Here is an 18,990-nt window from a genome sequence, read left to right on the forward strand (position 1 = left end):
ACCACTTTTCACTATAATATGTAGTGTCAACTTATCCTATAGTCTTAATATCAAGTGGACTCTTGCTACTTGAGGGCACTTCAAAAAGTTTATGGAGAGGCAGGCATTTGGCCCAGAAGTTAAAGATGCATGTATTCCACATTAGGCTGCCTGGGTTCTGGTTCCTGAGTCGAGCTTTCTGGTAATGCAGATCCTGGGGGACAGTAGTGATGGAGTAGCTCCCATCTTCAGCCATGGAAAACATACACCCACAATGGTCAAGGCTGGACACAAAGCTGGGAGCCAGGAATTCAATCCAAGTCTCCAACATGGGTGGTCACTGGCAATCACTTGAGCCATTCCCTCTGGTTCCCAGAGTCTGTATTAACGGAAAGCTGGAATCAGAAGAGAAGGCACTGAACACTGACACGTGACGCATAAACGGCATCTTAACAGCTAGGGGAAATGCCTTCCCCAGAGCAAAAAAAAAAAATTCTTCCACCTACGTTTGGTGCTTTCAAAATAGGCATTTTACATGAACATTTTAAGATCCTTTATACATACCGTGAATCAGATAAGTGTTCCTATTTCCCTCCTTGCGTTTAGTTATAGTTATACCACTATCTTCATATTTATCCCACATATATATTTCTTTCACTGACATAACCTTATTTACTCTAGTTTTATTTTATCCTATAGTTCATGTATTCTTATGAGTCTTCAAGAGTCCATTCTGGAAGGCATAGCACCAAAAATTTCGGTATCTTTTAGCTTTGGATTGCCAGCATGAACTTTTCACCATATACATGATAAATGATCTTACCACAGTTCATATAGTAAATTATTTTACAAACTGATATATGATAGCTGGCATATACATGAAGGTATATACTACCAGAACACAGTTATCAGTACAAAGTAGCACTTCCACTAAGTGATAAAATTTTAACATTAAAATCATATTCACTTAAAATTTTGTATGCTGTTTACTTAGGTCTAAAGCGTAACTGAAGGACCAGCATTGTGGCAAAGTGGATAAAGCCATTGCCTATGAAGCCATGATCCCATATGAGCACTAGTTTGTGTCCCAGCTGCTCCATTTCTAACCCAGCTCCTTCCTAATGGCCTAGGAAAAGCAGCAGAAGATGGCCCAAGTACTTGGTCCATGCCACCCATGTGAAAGACCTAAATGAAGCTCCTGGATCCTAGCTTCAGACTGGCCCAGCCCACACCACTGTTGCAATCTGGGGAGTGAACCAATGGATGGAAGAGATCTTTCTCCTTCTAATTCTTTCAAATAAATAAATCTTAAAATAAATAAGTAAATAAAGCAAGATTGAATACACTCAGTGGAATAAAATGCAGATTCTTAGGGCCAGCATTGTGGCTCAGTAGATTAAGCTTCCACCTGCGGCACCAGTTCAAGTCCCAGCTGCTCCACTTCCGATCCAGCTCCTTGCAAATGTGATTGGAAAAGCAGTGGAAGATGGCCCAAGTGCTTGGGCCCCTACATCAACATGGAAGACCCAGAGGAAGCTCCTGGCTGTCTGGTTTTGGCATGGCCCAGCCCTGTCTATTATGGCCCTTTAGGGAATGAGCCAGCAGATAGAAGATCTCTCTATATATTTCTCCCTCTCTCTGTAACTCTGCCTCTCAGATCAATAAATAAATCTTAAAAAAAAAAAAAAAATCAGATGCTCTCTCTCTCTCTCCCCCACATACACACATACACAAAACTGGTTAAGTCAGTTAGCAACATGCTATACCACCCAGAATAAATCAACTCTGATGATTTTATGAACTTACTGAAGTAAATCACCACATGAATAATCCTGATAGTGCACATGAATATTCTTTTTCTCCCAGATTTTATACTGTGCTATCCAAAACATTCTTTAAGTTTTAAAGTTCTTATTTATTGGCTTAAATACAATTTCAAATGTTAGTTTTGCTTATCTAAAGGTTATATATAGGGGCCAGAGCTGTGGCGCAGAAGGTTAATCTTTTATCTGCGGCGCCAGCATCCCACATTGGCACCGGTTCCAGTCCCGGCTGCCCCTCTTCCAGTCCAGCTCTTTGCTATGGCCTGGGAAAGCAGTAGAAGATGGTCCAAGTCCTTGGGCTCCTGCACCCAAGTGGGAGACCAGGAAGAAGCGCCTGGCTCCTGGCTTTGGATCAGCACAGCTCTGGCCGTTGTGACCATTTGGGGAGTGAACCAACAGAAGGAAGACCTTTCTCTCTATCTCTCCCTCTCACTGTCTGTAACTCTAACTCTCAAATAAAATAAATAAAATCTTTAAACACAAATAAAAAAAGATATATATTGAATAAGCAATATGATTCAATAGGCAGACACAAAAGAATTTTAAAGGAAGATAAAATTATGGTAATAAACAAAGGTAAAAGGCAATGATCACGTAGTCTAATTGTATTTGAAGTTACTTTTAGTAAAGTCAGAGTTAGCTATATTTATATGTCATAATCCTGCAACAAAAGATGGGCAAAAAGCTTTTACCAACATTGCCACAAAACAAGTAAAAGCCAACAATCATATAACTAAAAGGTATCAATAAAGAAAAGATTGAATAAATCAGAGAGACTTTTGCAGTGAGAGTGGAAATTTAATTATTCACCAAAGGAAAAAAAAGATCCCAGAACATACATGCTCACTGGAAATCCATATATTAAAAGAGAAGATCCCTGTATAATGATAGTTATAATTTTCTATATAACATACAATGCAAACATTTACACATCTTCACTAAATTATAAAATATTAACCAGGAAAGGAAGAAAAAAAACACAACTCCTGATTATAATCAAGATAGATAAATCATGAAGAAACACTAACAGATATTTCTATCATGATTAACTGAGCTATGCAACTTAAGAAACTTCACAAGCTTTGGGTGTTCCTATGAATGTACATCCTGAACTAACACCTGAATAAGTCACCTTCTAATTCTGCAACTTGGTGGTCTTCAACAAATGAGACTACCTTAGAGCACGTATCAGAAATACTGCATACTCGGGACTTCCATCTTTCTATGGTGGTTACCTGAGGTCCTTCTAAAGTGCATATAAAACACAAACTGTCTTTGAATTTCTGAGAATGAACTTTTTGTAATTAACTTCAATGAAACTACTGATAATAGGTGTTCCCCGACCCCCAAGGATCTCTGTATGACAGATCTCTCAGATTATCAAGATTATGTAGTACTATCATTTACTACAAGTTGAACAACACACTCAGAGAATTTAAAACATTTACTTTAAACACATACAACAAAAAAAGCAGAAAAATACACTTGTAAATTTACATCTTTCCATCTTAAGTCTTTATAGATGTCGTAAACTTACATCTTTCAGGAGCTTGGTCAATATGTTCTGGACAAAGAAGGAAGAAATGACTGAAATCCTGAAAGGTGCCAGCTCCTGCAGCACATGGATAATGGTACATCTGGGTACATTTCTCTTCACAGCATTTGATAGTGGCTCCAAGATGCTTGCAAAATGCACATCGCTGAAAGAGGGAAAGGTATTGAAATCTCTTTACCAAACCTTGAAAAGCAAGAGTCAAATATAAGGACATTAAGGTTCAAAAAAACTTCATACATTACTAGTAAGATAATCTGAACCCGCAAAATAGCAAATGAAGGATCAGTTAAAAATAATAAAACCTAAGGTACTCACTCTGACCTTGGTCCTTCCATTAATTCAGCATTTATTATTATTTTTTTTTATGTGCTTAGTCAAAAACACACAACTACAGATTTAAATGTGTGGGATTCTAAAGGCAAATTCTAGTTAAGGATTATTTTACCAGTTTTTATACCCCACCAAAACAGATAGGTGGCATTATTTGTATCCTGATTAAAAATCAATATGAGCGGGCTGGCACCTGCAGTGCTGGCATCCCATATGGATGCCAGTGTGAAACCTGGCTGCTCCACTTCCGATCCAGCTCTCTGATATGGCCTGGGAAAGCAGTAGAAGATGGCCCAAATGCTTGGGCCCCTGCACCTGTGTGAAGAAACTCCTGGCTCCTGGCTTCGGATTGGAACAGCTCCAGCTGTTGAGGCCAACTGGGGAATGAACCAGAGGATGGAAGAACCCTCCCCACCCCTCTGCCTCTCCTTCTCTGTGTGTAACTCTGACTTTCAAATAAATCAATAAATATATTTAGAAAAAAAATCAACATATTTTCATAAAGAAATTAGTTTCAAATTTATTTACAAAAGTTGGGAATCTGAAGAAAAGTCATCTGGGCACTGCTTCACAGCACTTCAGCCTGGCTCCACTTGGGGGAGGGGGGTGCAAAGAAATATACCCAACTACAGAGGAAAGCTAAGGCAAATGAATGCAAAAGAAGTCAATGTGGATTATTAAAATGTTATATATACGTATTCGCCATTTCAAGCCTATTTGGGCACCATTTTCCTTGTAGATGCTCTGCTGTGTGGTCATACACTAAAAAGTCTTTTTCTGTATGAGACAACTATGTGTGCATCTTTTTTTTAAAGAATTCTTTATTTAAAAGCAGAATGACAAAGAAGAGGAGGAGGAGAGACAGTAAGGAAGAGCAAGAACATGTCCATCTACGAGGTCACTCTCCAATAGACTGCTAACATTAATTTGAATATCTTCATTTATTAATACACTGATTCTACATTCTGCTAATCAATCATGGAATACGAGAGCTGTTGAACTATTATTTCCTATATTTAATTTGTATGTTTACATAAGATATCATATACTAGGAAACTCATTAACCTTATCATCAGTACACTGTACTGAGAAAAATAAAAGAAAATGACACTAAGTGTATGTTCCACACATTTTAAGTACAAGCTAACAAGCCATCTAGTTAACTTATAAATATGAGTTATATTTGTGACATCTATATTTTATATAATGTTCACAAGTACACAGACTAATACAAATTTCAGTTCTACTTTTGTATTCAGGGGTGTTACTGCATTAAAGATGGTAAATAAAAAACTAAAGTTCTTTTTCCCTTCATTGATAAAGTATAATAACCATCTTTTTCAAAATGGATTATATTTTCATACTACAACTTCCCAAGGTATCTAAATATGTTTAGCATGTTATCAGAACCTAGAATTAACCATAATAATAATACCTCAGTGATCAGTCTCCTGCTGCAAAGGCTAAGAAAATGTCAAAGGAAGAAAGTACAACCAATCCACTGAAAAATTTTCATAGTAACTCATCAATGTAACAAAAGCAATCCTGTTTAAATTAAGTAAGACCTCGAATCTCTTATTTTGAAACCATGAGTCAAACTAGAATCCTTCTACACTAAAAATACCTTTGGCAAATAAAATGAGTTTTATATAAGTTTTATATATGGAAAATTAAATTCATTCATTTCTCAATATCTATGTTACTCTGGAAACACCAATATGATCTCCTAATCACACGTACAATGAAAAACATTACAGGACATTAGCTAAACTACTATGGAAACTGCTGGGTATATTCAACATGCTAATTTTCAATATCATAGGAAGATATCAAGGAATAATGGGAAGGCAGTAAAACATTAACTGTGTTTAAGTGAGCCTTCAATCAAATAACTAATCAGTTACAATCAAATAGCTAGTAAAGGACATTTGGCACTGAAGGAAAATATATGCTATATACATAGGCTGCAATGCATTGTCCTAAACCAAATAAAAATTATTTGTGTAACTACAGAAAGTATCAAAGAATGAATTTCCACAGGGAACATGTGTAACATGATCATACTCATCTAACAGACATCAGAAATCCAAACTAAAGAAATTGCAAAACTAATTACCATTTGGGGAGGGGCAGATAAGTTAAACAGCTTTGTTTCAATAAATATTTCAAACTCCTGGTTAGCATTCATTCTTTTCTACTTCTTGTAATCAATGAAGAAAACAAAAAAGAAGAAGGAGGGAGGACTGTTTTCATCTTTCAACAGTAATCCTAACCCTAAACTTAAAAAGAAACAACTGAGAGCTTGAAGGACCAACTGTAAGAAAGGGTCCGAGGAAACTTCAAAACTTTTATTTCATTATACTGAGACAGAGAAGACTTTCTCAAAATAAATGTATAAAACTAAAGCCAACACAATTTCAGAGATTAAAGTTGCATTATGAAACAATAACAAGAAGTGCGAGGAAATTCTGAAGCTCGTTCAATCATTAAGTATTCATTCTGCATCAACTGTGGTAATGGCTTTAGGCTAGGTGGTGTAGGAGACATCAAACTACAAAACTGTTCTAAATGTCCACCAACCCTTCTCACAAAATGTAATAATAAAGAACAGAGATGAAAGGTTAAAACCACACTGAAAATTGACCCAGAATATCCAATATCTGCTTACTAAGAGTACTAGAAGCAGGTAAAATAGGAAAGTGGTTATAATTATAGAAATTATAAATTATTCTAAAAGAAATTCATCTAGAAAATATCCTAGAGGATTTATGAAAATCTCAATTAGTAAAAACTAACATTTATTAAATAACCTCCATTTATCAGATGAGAAAAATTAAAATATAAAGTCTTAAGGGATATATCCCTACAAAAGTAACAATTAATAATCTGTCACAATTCCTCTCTAAAATCTATAAAATACAGTTCAGATTAAAACAACCCATATTTAGAAACACTGGCAAAATTTTAACATAGTAAGGACACAGGAAAAATTTTGGAAACCCTATGGAAAAGAAAATAGGTCATTTACAATTAAAAAAGAATAAACCATCAATTCTCATTAGCAATACCGATCATTCAAAAAAAAAAAGGAAAGAAAGCTTTCAAGGTGTATGAAAAAAATTACTGGAAACTATAAAATTCTAATATCTCTCAAGCAAAATAAGTTAAGTGCGCTATTAAAAAATCAACTTTCAAAACATGCAGTATACAATTAATATATACACTGTATACACACATACACATATACATATACTTGATGTATGTGTAAATAACACACAGACAAACATACAAATCAAAAATAAAAAACTAAGGAGGGAAAAAAAAAATCAGACAAATGCTACCCAAGAAATACAAGTGCAGCAATATAGCTATATAGATTGCAAGGAAAATTTATTCAATAAATAGCAATTAACAGGTGAAAAACTAATAATAAGGTTAATTTCTTCAACAGAAGAAATAGTCATTAAAGTGTATATACCTAGGGGATGCCGCCTGTAGTGCCAGCATCCCCTATGGGTGCTCATTTGCATCCCAATTGCTCCACTTCCAATCCAACTTTCTGCTATGGCCGGAGAAGGCAGTAGAGGATGGCCCAAGTGGTTGGGCCCCTACACCCCCATGGGGGTGGGGGAGCCAGAAGAAGCTCCAGGATCATGGCTTCAGATCAGCCCAGCTCCAGCCATTAACAGCCTTTCAAATAAATAAATAAATCTTTTGGGGGCCAGTGCTATAGCATAGTGGGTAAAGCCGCCGCCTGCAGTGCCAGCATCCTATATGGGAGTCCTGGCTGCTGTACTTCTGATCCAGCTCTCTGATTTGGCCTGGGAAAGCAGTAGAAGATGGCCCAATTCCTTGGGCCCCTGCACCTACGTGGGAGACCTGGAGGAAGCTCCTGGCTCCTGGCTTTGGATTAGCACATCTCCGGCTGTTGTGGCCAACTGTGGAGTAAACCAGTGGTTGGAAGACCTCTCTCTCTCTGCCTCTTTCTCTGTGTAACTCTGACTCTGACTTTCAAATAAATAAATAAATCTTAAAAAAATAAATCTTTTTAAAAATAAAGTGGTCATACTTCAAAAAACATCTTTGAGGTCGGCGCCGCGGCTCAGTAGGCTAATCCTCTGCCTGCCGTGCCGGCACACCAGGTTCTAGTCCTGGTTGGGGTGCCGGATTCTATCCCGGTTGCCCCTCTTCCAGGCCAGCTCTCTGGTATGGCCCGGGAGTGCAGTGGAGGATGGCCCAAGTGCTTGGGCCCTGCACCCCATGGGAGACCAAGATAAGCACCTGGCTCTTGCCTTCGGATCAGCGCGGTTTGCTGGCCGCAGCACGGCGGCCATTGGAGGGTGAACCAACAGCAAAGCAAGACCTTTCTCTCTCTCTCTCTCTCTGTCCACTCTGCCTATCAAAAAAAAAAAAAAAAAATCTTTGAAATATATAAAGTAAAGCTGAGTAGAAATACAAGCATATATTAACATAAATTTCAATTCAAGAAATAAAGATTTAAAAACTTGAAGTAATAAATCTTTTGATGACTAATTTTTTTTTGTTGCTGTTGTTCACTTTAAACACACATTTATGATTAAAACATTTGCTAAAAAATATTTGTGCAGCAAAATGGAGACTTCTAGGAGTAGAATTTTTCTTCTTCCAGTATTTTTCCTTTCTGACACATATACCTACCTCACTGCTATTACAGCCATCTTTCTAAAGGAAACACTGATACATTCTAGATCAGATGAAAACTCAATATGGCATTTTTGACAGGCAGAATTCTAAAATGTTTCCATACTACCAACCCCCCAAGATTTCTCAACTAATCCAGTGACTGGGAATATGATGAAATATTATGTCAGATGTTATGCTGGGTCACATGGCAAAGAAATTTTGCAGAAGCAATTAAGATACCCAATCAATTACTTACAATCAAATGGGATTTGCCTTAATCACACAATCCCTTCAAAACAGATCATTTTTTATTACTACTAGTAAAAGGAAAACTCAAAGAAACTCCCAGCAAGTGAAAGATTCAACACGGTGTCACTGTACTGGAAAAAAATAAAGCCAAAAGCAAGAACCAGAGAGCTGAGAGCAACCCAGGACATGACCAGTGAGAAAGCAGGAACCTAAGCCATACAACTGCATAGAACTAAATCTCTCCCACATCTGATGGGCTCAGAAGTGGATCTGGTAAGGGTGGCGGGGGTAGATACACATACTTGAGCTGGAATTTCTGCCACTCCATATTCCCAAGATGCACCTGGGACCAGAAGGAAGAGATTCCATGATGGCCATGTGAAAGTTAAACTTCAAGTAGAGGCTCCAAGGAAATCCCATGCTTAGAGATGCTTGTTTCCTCCCTGACCACCTCTTCTCAAAGGAGGTCAATTCTCTGACCCACTCATGGCAGGTATCACAGCGTGGGTGGCCCACACTCACTAGAGAATATATGTTCACTCTCTCTCTCTCTCTCTTTTAAATAAACCCTGCCCTCTCTTAGGCTCTGTACTCATGTCTCTGCTTTTAATTCTTACCTCTGTGGGGGTAAGAAGTTGGAATAAAGTTTAAAATACATGAGATTTTAACAGATGCATCTCTTGAAACACACTGATTTGAATTTTGTGAGGCCTTAGACAGAGAGCACAGTTGAGCCTGAGCAGACTTTTGACCAAACAGAGAAAAAAAGGGGTGTTAAGGCTTTAAGGTTTATGTTAATTTGTTAAACAAAAGATAACAAATGGAACATTTCAGGCCTCTCCAATGCTTTGGTCTCTGCCAAATCATTATTACATTCTTAAGAATCTGTTTTTTAAAATCATACTTACATTTCACAATGTGTTAACACTATGAAGTAAAAAGAGTAAGTATTTTAAAGTACTGTTTAGAAATAGGGGAGCAATCCTCAGAGAGATTTTCCTAAGACATCATTGGAGAGACAAGCATTCTCTTGCCCTCTATCAGCTCAGCTCTGGCTGCTGTGGTCATTTGGGAAGTGAACAGTGAATGAAGACCACTCTCTCTGGTTCCCTCTCTCAATATATAACCGTCTTTCAAATAAAATAAAATAAGTCTTTAAAAAAAAAGACAATGTTCATTTTCATGAATTTTCTGAAGCCACTTCCTATAACTTTAATGACCAAACTACTTGTGTTTTCTACCAATCTAATAAACAGAATTGATAACACACTCACAACACTGCTACTAAGATTAACAAAATAATCATCACAGCAGTATTATCAGTAAAAACATTAATACCATAAATTAACAAGATTGTTACAGCTTAGTTATGTATGATGAGCATTGACATATAACAAGTAACTCAAATATCCATTTTATCAGTAGCAGATGCAAAGGATGTAGCAAAAAACAATGACAGCATTAAATTTCATTCTTATCTACTAAGTCTGAATACTTACTACTGTGTAGTTATGGGTTACTTTTAAGCTGAAGCTTGCATTGTGGCACAGCTGGTTATGCTGCAGCCTGAGATGCCAACACACCATATGAACACTGGTGAAAGTTCCAGCTGTAACAGTTAACCTTTTGTTTTTTTAAGATTTTATCTATTTATTTGAGAGGTAGAGTTACAGACAGTGAGAGGAAGAGACAGAGAGAAAGGTCGTCCTTTAGGCCGGCGCCGCGGCTCACTAGGCTAATCCTCCGCCTTGCGGCGCCGGCACACCGGGTTCTAGTCCCGGTCGGGGCACCGGATTCTGTCCCGGTTGCCCCTCTTCCAGGCCAGCCCACTGCTGTGGCCAGGGAGTGCAGTGGAGGATGGCCCAAGTGCTTGGGCCCTGCACCCCATGGGAGACCAGGATAAGCACCTGGCTCCTGCCATCGGATCAGCACGGTGCGCTGGCCACAGCACGCCAACCGCGGCGGCCATTGGAGGGTGAACCAACGGCAAAAGGAAGACCTTTCTCTCTGTCTCTCTCTCTCACTGTCCACTCTGCCTGTCAAAAAAATAAATAAATAAATTATTAAAAAAGAAAGAAAGAAAGGTCGTCCTTCCATTGGTTCACTCCCCAAATGGCTGCAACAGCTGGAGCTGCGCCAATAGGGAGCCAGGAGCTTCCTCCAGGTCTCCCATGTGGGTGCAGGGGCCCAAGGACTTGGGTCATCTTCCACGGCTTTCCCAGGCCATAGCAGAGAGCTGGGTTCGAACAGGAGCAGCCGGGACTAGAATCAGCACCCACGTGGGATGCCATTGCCGCAGGCAGAGGATTAATTCACTGCACCAAGGCACCAGCCCCTGTACCAGTTAATCTTACATTCACTGGATCACTCCCCAAATGACTGCAATAGTCAGGGCTGGGCCAGACAAGCCATGAGCCAAGAGCTTCTTTCAGGTCTCCTATGTGGGTGGCAGGGGCCCAATAACTTGAACCATCTTTCATTGCTTTCCCAAGTACATAAGCAGGGAGCTGGATTGGAACTGCAGCAGCTGGGATTTAACCCAGCGTCCATTTGGTATACCTGCTCACAACAGGAAAGGTCCCTGCTCCACTTCCAATCCAGCTCCCTGCTTATGGGCCTGAAAAGGTAGTAGAAGATGGCCCAGACTTGGGCCCCTGCCTCCCATGTGGAAAACCCAGATGAAGTTCCAGACTCCAGGCTTCAGTCTGGCCCAGCCTCAACCATTGTGGCCATTTGAAGAATGAACCAGAGAATGGAAGATCAATCTCTCTTTCTCTCTTCCCATCTCTCTGTGTATAACTCTGACTTTCAAATAAATAAATTTCTTAAAAAAATAAATTGATGAAGCTATGCAAGGTTGATTAATTGGGGTTAAATGAGGATGTGTGGTTATGTCTTGGGTAGGACATTTTAAACTCTCTTCAAGTAACACTGCTGAGAAAATAAAAATGCATAACAAACTAGGCAAAAATGTATCTCAATAAATAAATTACTTCTAACAAGAAAATATAAAGGACTCTTACAACTCAGTAAGATGACGACAGCAAAAATTAAACAAGGAAGGGGGAGTAGGAATAAAATATTTGAACAAAATCTTCACCAAAAATTTACAAATGGTAAATAAATGGGGCCAGCATTGTCCCATAGCTGGTTAAGCCTCCATTTGTGATGTCAGCATCCTATATGGGTGCTGGTTCGATTCCCAGCTGCACCACTTCCAATCAAATTCCCTGCTAATGTGCCTGGGAAAGCAGAAGATGGCAAAAGTCGTTGGACCCCTGCACCCATGGGGGAGACCCGGATGAAGCTCTTGGCTCCTGGCTTCAGATTGGCCCATTTCCAGCCACTGTGGCCATTTGGGGAGTGAACCAGTAGATATAAGGTATCTCTGTCACAGCTTCTCTCTCTTTAACTCTGCCTTTCATAAATACATACATAAATATTAAAAAAAAAAAAAACCTCATGCAGAAAAGTACATTTGTTTGTTAAGTGATAGTAGAGTGGCTAACATCAGCTTTCCTAAAGATAAAATTTATCAAATATGAAGAAAATATAAAAGCAAAACACTTGAAGTCACCTGTGAATAACCAAACGCAGGGAGGACTAGGAAGACAACTGACTTTCAGTGGAATATAACTAAGATTTATATTGAACAAATTTTAAGCTAAGAACACTTTCTAACATGCATGAAAGCAGAAAGTAGTATTAGATCTCAAAAAAGCAAAAAGACTAAGTCTGACTGGTACCAGAAAAAATATTTAAGTCCAAGAGTGGTAGGAAAGGATGGACTTGATGGGATCCTAGGAAAGAGGGAGCCACAGTTTTAAAGAATAAAAATTTGAATAACCTCTAAATTAATTGTTACACCCCAAAATGTACATACACGGATGGAATCTATGTAGGTCAAGAGAAAGCAACAACAGGACTGCTAGGAGAGCTGAACAGAGACTGCATGTGCTGCCAACAGCCAGAAATATAATTAAGTTAGGGACGTATAGCCAGCCGTAAGAATGCCTCCCAGAACAAAACTTGACGCTGAAATAAAAAAAATAGAATGCTCTATCTACAACCTATTATCTAAAATGTTGACCATACAACAAAAAAATATTAGACTTGTCAAAAGAAAAAAAAAAAAAAACACACAGAAAAATGGAACCTACAACAAAAAGGACAAATATTCCATAGAAAATGACAAGATGAACAAAGAATTTAAAGCAGCTATTGAACACATGTTCAAATACAGGCCAAGCTGGTCACAACCAGATGTAGAATAATAAAAAAGATCTAAAAATTGTAAAATACAATCTAATGGAAGTCTATAACTGAAACGTATAGTAATTTAAATGTAAATTTCAATGGATGAGCTTAACAAGAGCCTTAACATGAAAAAAGAAATGGCCATCTTAAAAATATATGAATACAGTACCTATTCTGAGGAACATAAAGTAAAAATGTGCAAAAACAAAGGTACAATGCCTCAGGATCTATGGAACACTATCAAATATATGAACATGCATGTAATTAGAGTTACATAGGAATAGGAGAGAGAAATGTGATAGAAAAGAATACAGGTCAAACTTTTCACAAATTTGGTGAAAAATATCAACTTACAGTTCCAAGGAGCTCAGCAAACCCCAAGCAGGATGAATACAAAGAAAACCACACCTAGGCACATCATAGACTGCTGAAAACCAAAGATAAAGAAAAAATCCTGAAAGCAGCCAGAGAATATTAAAACATTACATACAAGGGACTAACAACACTATTGACATCTGACTTCTCATCAGAAATAATACAGGATAGGAAACAATGCAAGATCTTCCAAATGCTGAAAGAAGCCAAATATGTCAACCCAGAACTTTATATTCAGAAGGAAAAAAGAGTCCAAAAAAAAAAAAAAAAAAAAGGAATGCAGAGTTCCACTTCCAGACTAGGCTGAAGAGATGGATTTTTCTATGAAGTACAGCTGCAAGACCTCGGGCACGATACATAAGACAAACAAAAGAAGACGAGAAAGAGATAGAAATGAAACACACACACACTCACACACACACACAATACATATCATTTAAGGCCTCAGTTCCCAAGGAACGAAAAGAGCTGTCTTTCTAACTCATTTATATAAGAAGCAGGAGTAAAGAAGCTTAAAAATCCAGAAATACCAAGAGGTACACACATACACAAATGCTGTTAAAATGAAAATACCTGGTATATCTTCTAGTCAAAGGAATAAAAAAGTGACAAGCTAGTAACATAAACACACACTCACAAATAAATAAATAATAACCAACCAATGTGAGCCAAACACCACAGAAAAATCCTAATCTGCTATACCCACGGCAAAGTTCAAAAGGAGAACCTGGAATACATCATTCACCCCGGTGCCTAGAAAGTGTGATAACACAGAAGACCAGGTGGGAGCCAGGATACTGATACTCACTTGGGAGGTAAAAGGATACCTAGTTCCAGTGCCACAATAGAGCAAAATCAAAGGATCCTGAAATTCAGCATTGATCTAGTGATTAGGTAGTATCCCTTCCCCTCTCAACAGATGACATCTACTGAAGAACCAGAACTTAAACTACTACCCATCAGCAAAGTACTGAGAAACAACTCAGGTAACAGCAGACTAATCATCTGAAGGCAAGACATCCAAAAAAGTGGCAAATTTATCAGGTCCTAAGAAAACTGTCAACATAGAATTCTATAACCATCAAAGATATCCTTTCCTTTAGAATTTAAAAGAAAATCAAGAAACTGTCAAATGAAAACTAAAATTAGTCATGAGGCAATAACACACTAAAAGAATGATGAGAAAAATTCTTGAACCAGAAAGAAAAATGACATAGGTGGTAGAAATTCAAGTGCCTGAGCCATCATCACCAGCTGCCTTCAAGGGACTACAATGGCACAAAGCTAAGAACTGAACATAAGTATTCTGATGTAGAACAAGAGAATCTTAACTGCAAACCAAAGGCCCACCCCAACTTATCTTTTAGTTCTGTTTTTTCACAAACTTTTTGAAGTACCCAAGTATACCTTCTACGTAATGAACCAGTGCCTGTTGTATCTTTCAAACAGGTTTTCAACATGCAAAAGGGGCTACTCTCCTTCATTTTCCTCTATTTTTCTAGCTATTTTTAATTCCTCTTTGCTAATACAATTCAAGATCATTTTTATCTTCTACCAATAACTACATTGTTTTACAATTGCTTCATTCTTTTATTAAATATGAAATATATCACATAGAAGAGTGCATTTATACAATTTAAATAACTATAAAGAGAACATCTGGATAGGTTAAAAAATCTTGCTATACCTTAGACAAGCTCTTCATATGACTATTGTTAGTATACTCCCTGCTCTCCATATGTAACCTCTACAGGTAAGTGTAGTGGCAATTAATCTCTTGCTTTTCCTTGTACACGAGTACTTTTTTTTTTTTTTTTTTTTTTTTGACAGGCAGAGTGGATAGTGAGAGAGAGACAGAGAGAAAGGTCTTCCTTTTTGCCGTTGGTTCACCTTCCAATGGCCGCTGCAGATGGCGCATCGTGCTGATCCGAAGCCAGGAGCCAGGCGCTTCCTCCTGGTCTCCCATGTGGGTGCAGGGCCCAAGCACTTGGGCCATCCTCCACTGCCTTCCCGGGCCATAGCAGAGAGCTGGCCTGGAAGAGGGGCAACCGGGATAGAACCCGGTGTGCCAGTGCCACAAGGTGGAGGATTAGCCTGTTGTACTTTTAAAAACTCATGGAGAATGCATATCATAAAAAACTTGTGTATAGGCTGGCGCCGTGGCTTAACAGGCTAATCCTCCGCCTTGCGGCGCCGGCACACCGAGTTCTAGTCCCGGTTGGGGCGCCGGATTCTATCCCGGTTGCCCCTCTTCCAGGCCAGCTCTCTGCTATGGCCTGGGAAGGAAGTGGAGGATGGCCCAAGTCCTTAGGCCCTGCCCCCGCATGGGAGACCAGGAGAAGTGCCTGGCTCCTGGCTTCAGATCAGCACGATGCGCCGGCTGCAGCGGCCATTGGAGGGTGAACCAACGGCAAAAAGGAAGACCTTTCTCTCTTTCTCTCTCACTATCCATTCTGCCTGTCAAAAAAATTAAAAATTAAAAATAAATAAATAAAACATAATGTTTTAAAAAAAAACTTATGCATGAGTGTCAAAATGTTTCCATCAAAATAAGGGTATCCTTTATGTGCCTTCATATTTCTTACTAGCTACAAATATATATCTCCAAACAAAATTATGTGTCTTACCTGTTTTAAATTGCATTTAGGGGCCATCGTGGTGGCGTAGTGCCACCTCTGACACTGGCATCCTATTTGGGTGCAGGTTAAAGTCCCAGCTGTTCTACTTCTATCCAGCTCCCTACTAATGGACAGATAAAAGCAGAGGAAAATAGCCCAAGTCTTTGGGTCCCTGCCACCTATGTGGGAGACTGGAATAAAGCTCCAGGCTCCTGGCTTCCGCCTGGCCCAATGCTGACCATTGTGGACATCAGGGGAGAAGATCTCTTTGAATAAATATTTATTTATTATTTATAAACTTGCACTGCTTCCAATTTGCGACTATCATTAAAGAAAAAAACTGCAGCAATACTCATAACCAAACATATACCTCATATTTTTAAATATTTAAATATCTAAATAAATATTTTCTACAGAGAAGTTCTGAAAGAGTGGTCCATAAACACCTGAGGGAAGCAGGGAACTAAACCTCTTTGAAAGTATCCAGGAAGCCAAAATTATTTTGAAAATTTGTTATTTGCCATTTATATCACATTCATATTTGCACACAGTCCAAAAGCTATGGTGGGCAAGACTGCTGGTACTAGTCTAAGAATCAAGGTAGTGGCAAAAAAAAAAAAAAAAATCACACTAGAAGTTAATACATTCTCAACCGACTCTATACTTCAAGTAAAAATAATGAGTTTCATTGAGAATACCATTGATGAGGCAGAACAAATTATTAATGAATTTTTTTTTTTTTGACAGGCAGAGTGGACAGTGAGAGAGACAGAGAGAAAGGTCTTCCTTTTCCGTTGGTTCACCCCACAATGGCCGCTGCAGTCGGCGCGCTGCAGCCAGCACACCGCGCTGATCCGAAGCCAGGAGCCAGGTGCTTCTCCTGGTCTCTCATGCAGATGCAGGGCCCAAGCACTTGGGCCATCTTCCACTGCACCTGGCCACACCGGGCCACAGCAGAGAGCTGGACTGGAAGAGGAGCAACCAGGACAGAACCCGGTACCCCGACCAGGACTAGAACCCGGTGTGCGGGCACTGCAGGCGGAGGACTAGCCTACTGAGCTGCGGTGCCGGCCATGAATTAAGTTTGGATAATACGTTAGTACATATCTTTTCAACGTTTGTGTAAAAAAATGGAAAATAAAACATAAAGTGATTCTGCTGCACCAAATATGGTAGTTTTCTTGAGGAAAGGCACTTCTGAGGTTTTCTGATGTTAAGCTGAGATAACGGATTTTCTCATGGACTATCATTCTCACAAGGAAGAACAGATGAACACTGATTATTCAAACTGCATCATCTCACAGACACTCTTTAATAATAAACATACCACCCCAAGGGAAACAGAGTATTAGCTGCTGTTAATAAAGCTTACAACACTTACAGTGACCAACACGAATGACCTTGACGGCTTCCTAACACTTAAAAGACTTCTGATGGAATCAGTAGAATATATACCAAATGTTGAATGCTGTTATTTATGAAACTGTGTCTGTGTGGAATGTTTGAAATAACTCAATGAACCAGTATTTTCCCAAGATCATTTAAAAATGAACTAAAAATTACACATGGGTAAAATATCCATTGAAGTTTCAAGATAATCTAATGGATCACAATGTTAAAGACAGGAATGTAGATATCATGTAGGGCAAAACCCTTAAGAAACAACCACTTTTCAAGTTCTGCTCCATCAAACTGGCATATTCATAATTCTAAAATGGATTTTACTATTTATTTTCTTCATATACATCCATGAAATTAACATTTTTGAACAAAAAAGAATTAGACATGTTTCAATTAAATTAATTAAGAGTACTATATAAATGTGCCTTGAGACCAAACACTTTGAGAACACTAGGTTATCAAGGTATATAAGAGGGGAACCACTGAGTCATAAGATAGATGTCTTATCAACTTTACCCAAAAATTACAATCTGTTTTCCCAAGTGAATGTTCCAATTCTCACTCGCTCTCATCAGCTGAGTAAGAGAGCCCAATGATACAAATCCAGGCCAACACTTAATACATTTGGATGTAATTTTTCTTGATCTAGTATGCAATACTATCTAAACGTAGTTTCAAAATTCACATTTTATATTTACTGATGGGATTGTGTACCTTTGTCATGTGTTTATTTATTGGACCTTTATATTGTCTCTTAAAAACTGCATCAGTCTGCTGCACACTTCTTTATTATCATCTTTCTATTATCTCTATTATCTTTCTTTTTCTATTCAAATTGTGTTGTATACTCTAGAGCCTATTCCTCTTATTATCCATTATTGCATCTGTTGCATTTTTCCTCTCTAACACTTGTGTTTTTGCTCTTCCGGTATGTGCAACATGTTACTTTTGTAATGTAGTTTAATTCTATATTTTCTTTTATTGTCAGGGTTTTCTGTGTCTTAAGACTGCAAACATATCACATCCTCATTTTAAATTTTTATGATGTTATATGAAAAGACAAAGTGCCCAAAGAACCTGAGAACATTTTCTTATTGTCTTTTCTTTTTCACTGTGTTCAATACTTTGATCTTATCTTCTAGGGTATCTAGTAATTGTAATGTATTGTTGAACTTTGTTTCTGAAAATTTGCAGATATTTTGAGGCACTAGATGAGGCAATTTTCCAACAGGGATATTTTTTATCCTGATAACACTTAGGTTACAGAAGTCATTTAAATCCAATTTGCACATGAGCTTAACTGAAGTTTAAAAATTTGTGGAGAACAGATTTTTTGTTTTGTTTTGTTTAGCCTTATTCAAAAGTGCAAAGGGCTAGGTAGATATTTTAAATTCTGTGGGAGAAAGATATTATACACATATTTCTTGTTTTAACAAGAGTGAAATTTTGGAAAGTTCATTGATAGGTATTGTTCAAAATACAATGATAATTGTGTACAACTTTTAGTATCCTAGATCTACTAATGAAGAAAAATAAAGGAATTGAGGAGGCCATACCATTTTATTTAATTGAATTCAAGTCCATTTTTCCATATCAACGAAATGAATTATATACTCCATTTGTTCATTGTAATGTACACTGAGATTCTATATATCCATATTTAAAAATGCTTTTCATGGGGCATGGCTGTGGCACAGCAGGTTAATGCCCTGGCCTGAAGCACAGGCAACCCTGCTGCTCC

The 18,990-nt window shown here is 38.2% G+C and overlaps 1 protein-coding gene across 1 annotated transcript in view; it reads right to left on the reverse strand.

Annotated features, from left to right (window-relative positions):
* The window catches only part of KMT2C (lysine methyltransferase 2C), a 288,648-nt gene that overhangs the window by 142,901 nt on the left and 126,757 nt on the right, over positions 1 to 18,990 (reverse strand). The window contains 1 exon segment of the mRNA XM_062192886.1: positions 3,340 to 3,502. Coding sequence (XP_062048870.1) covers positions 3,340 to 3,502 — 163 coding nt within the window.

This window comes from Lepus europaeus, chromosome 5, assembly GCF_033115175.1.
Source record: "Lepus europaeus isolate LE1 chromosome 5, mLepTim1.pri, whole genome shotgun sequence".
Classification (NCBI taxonomy): Eukaryota; Metazoa; Chordata; class Mammalia; order Lagomorpha; family Leporidae; genus Lepus; species Lepus europaeus.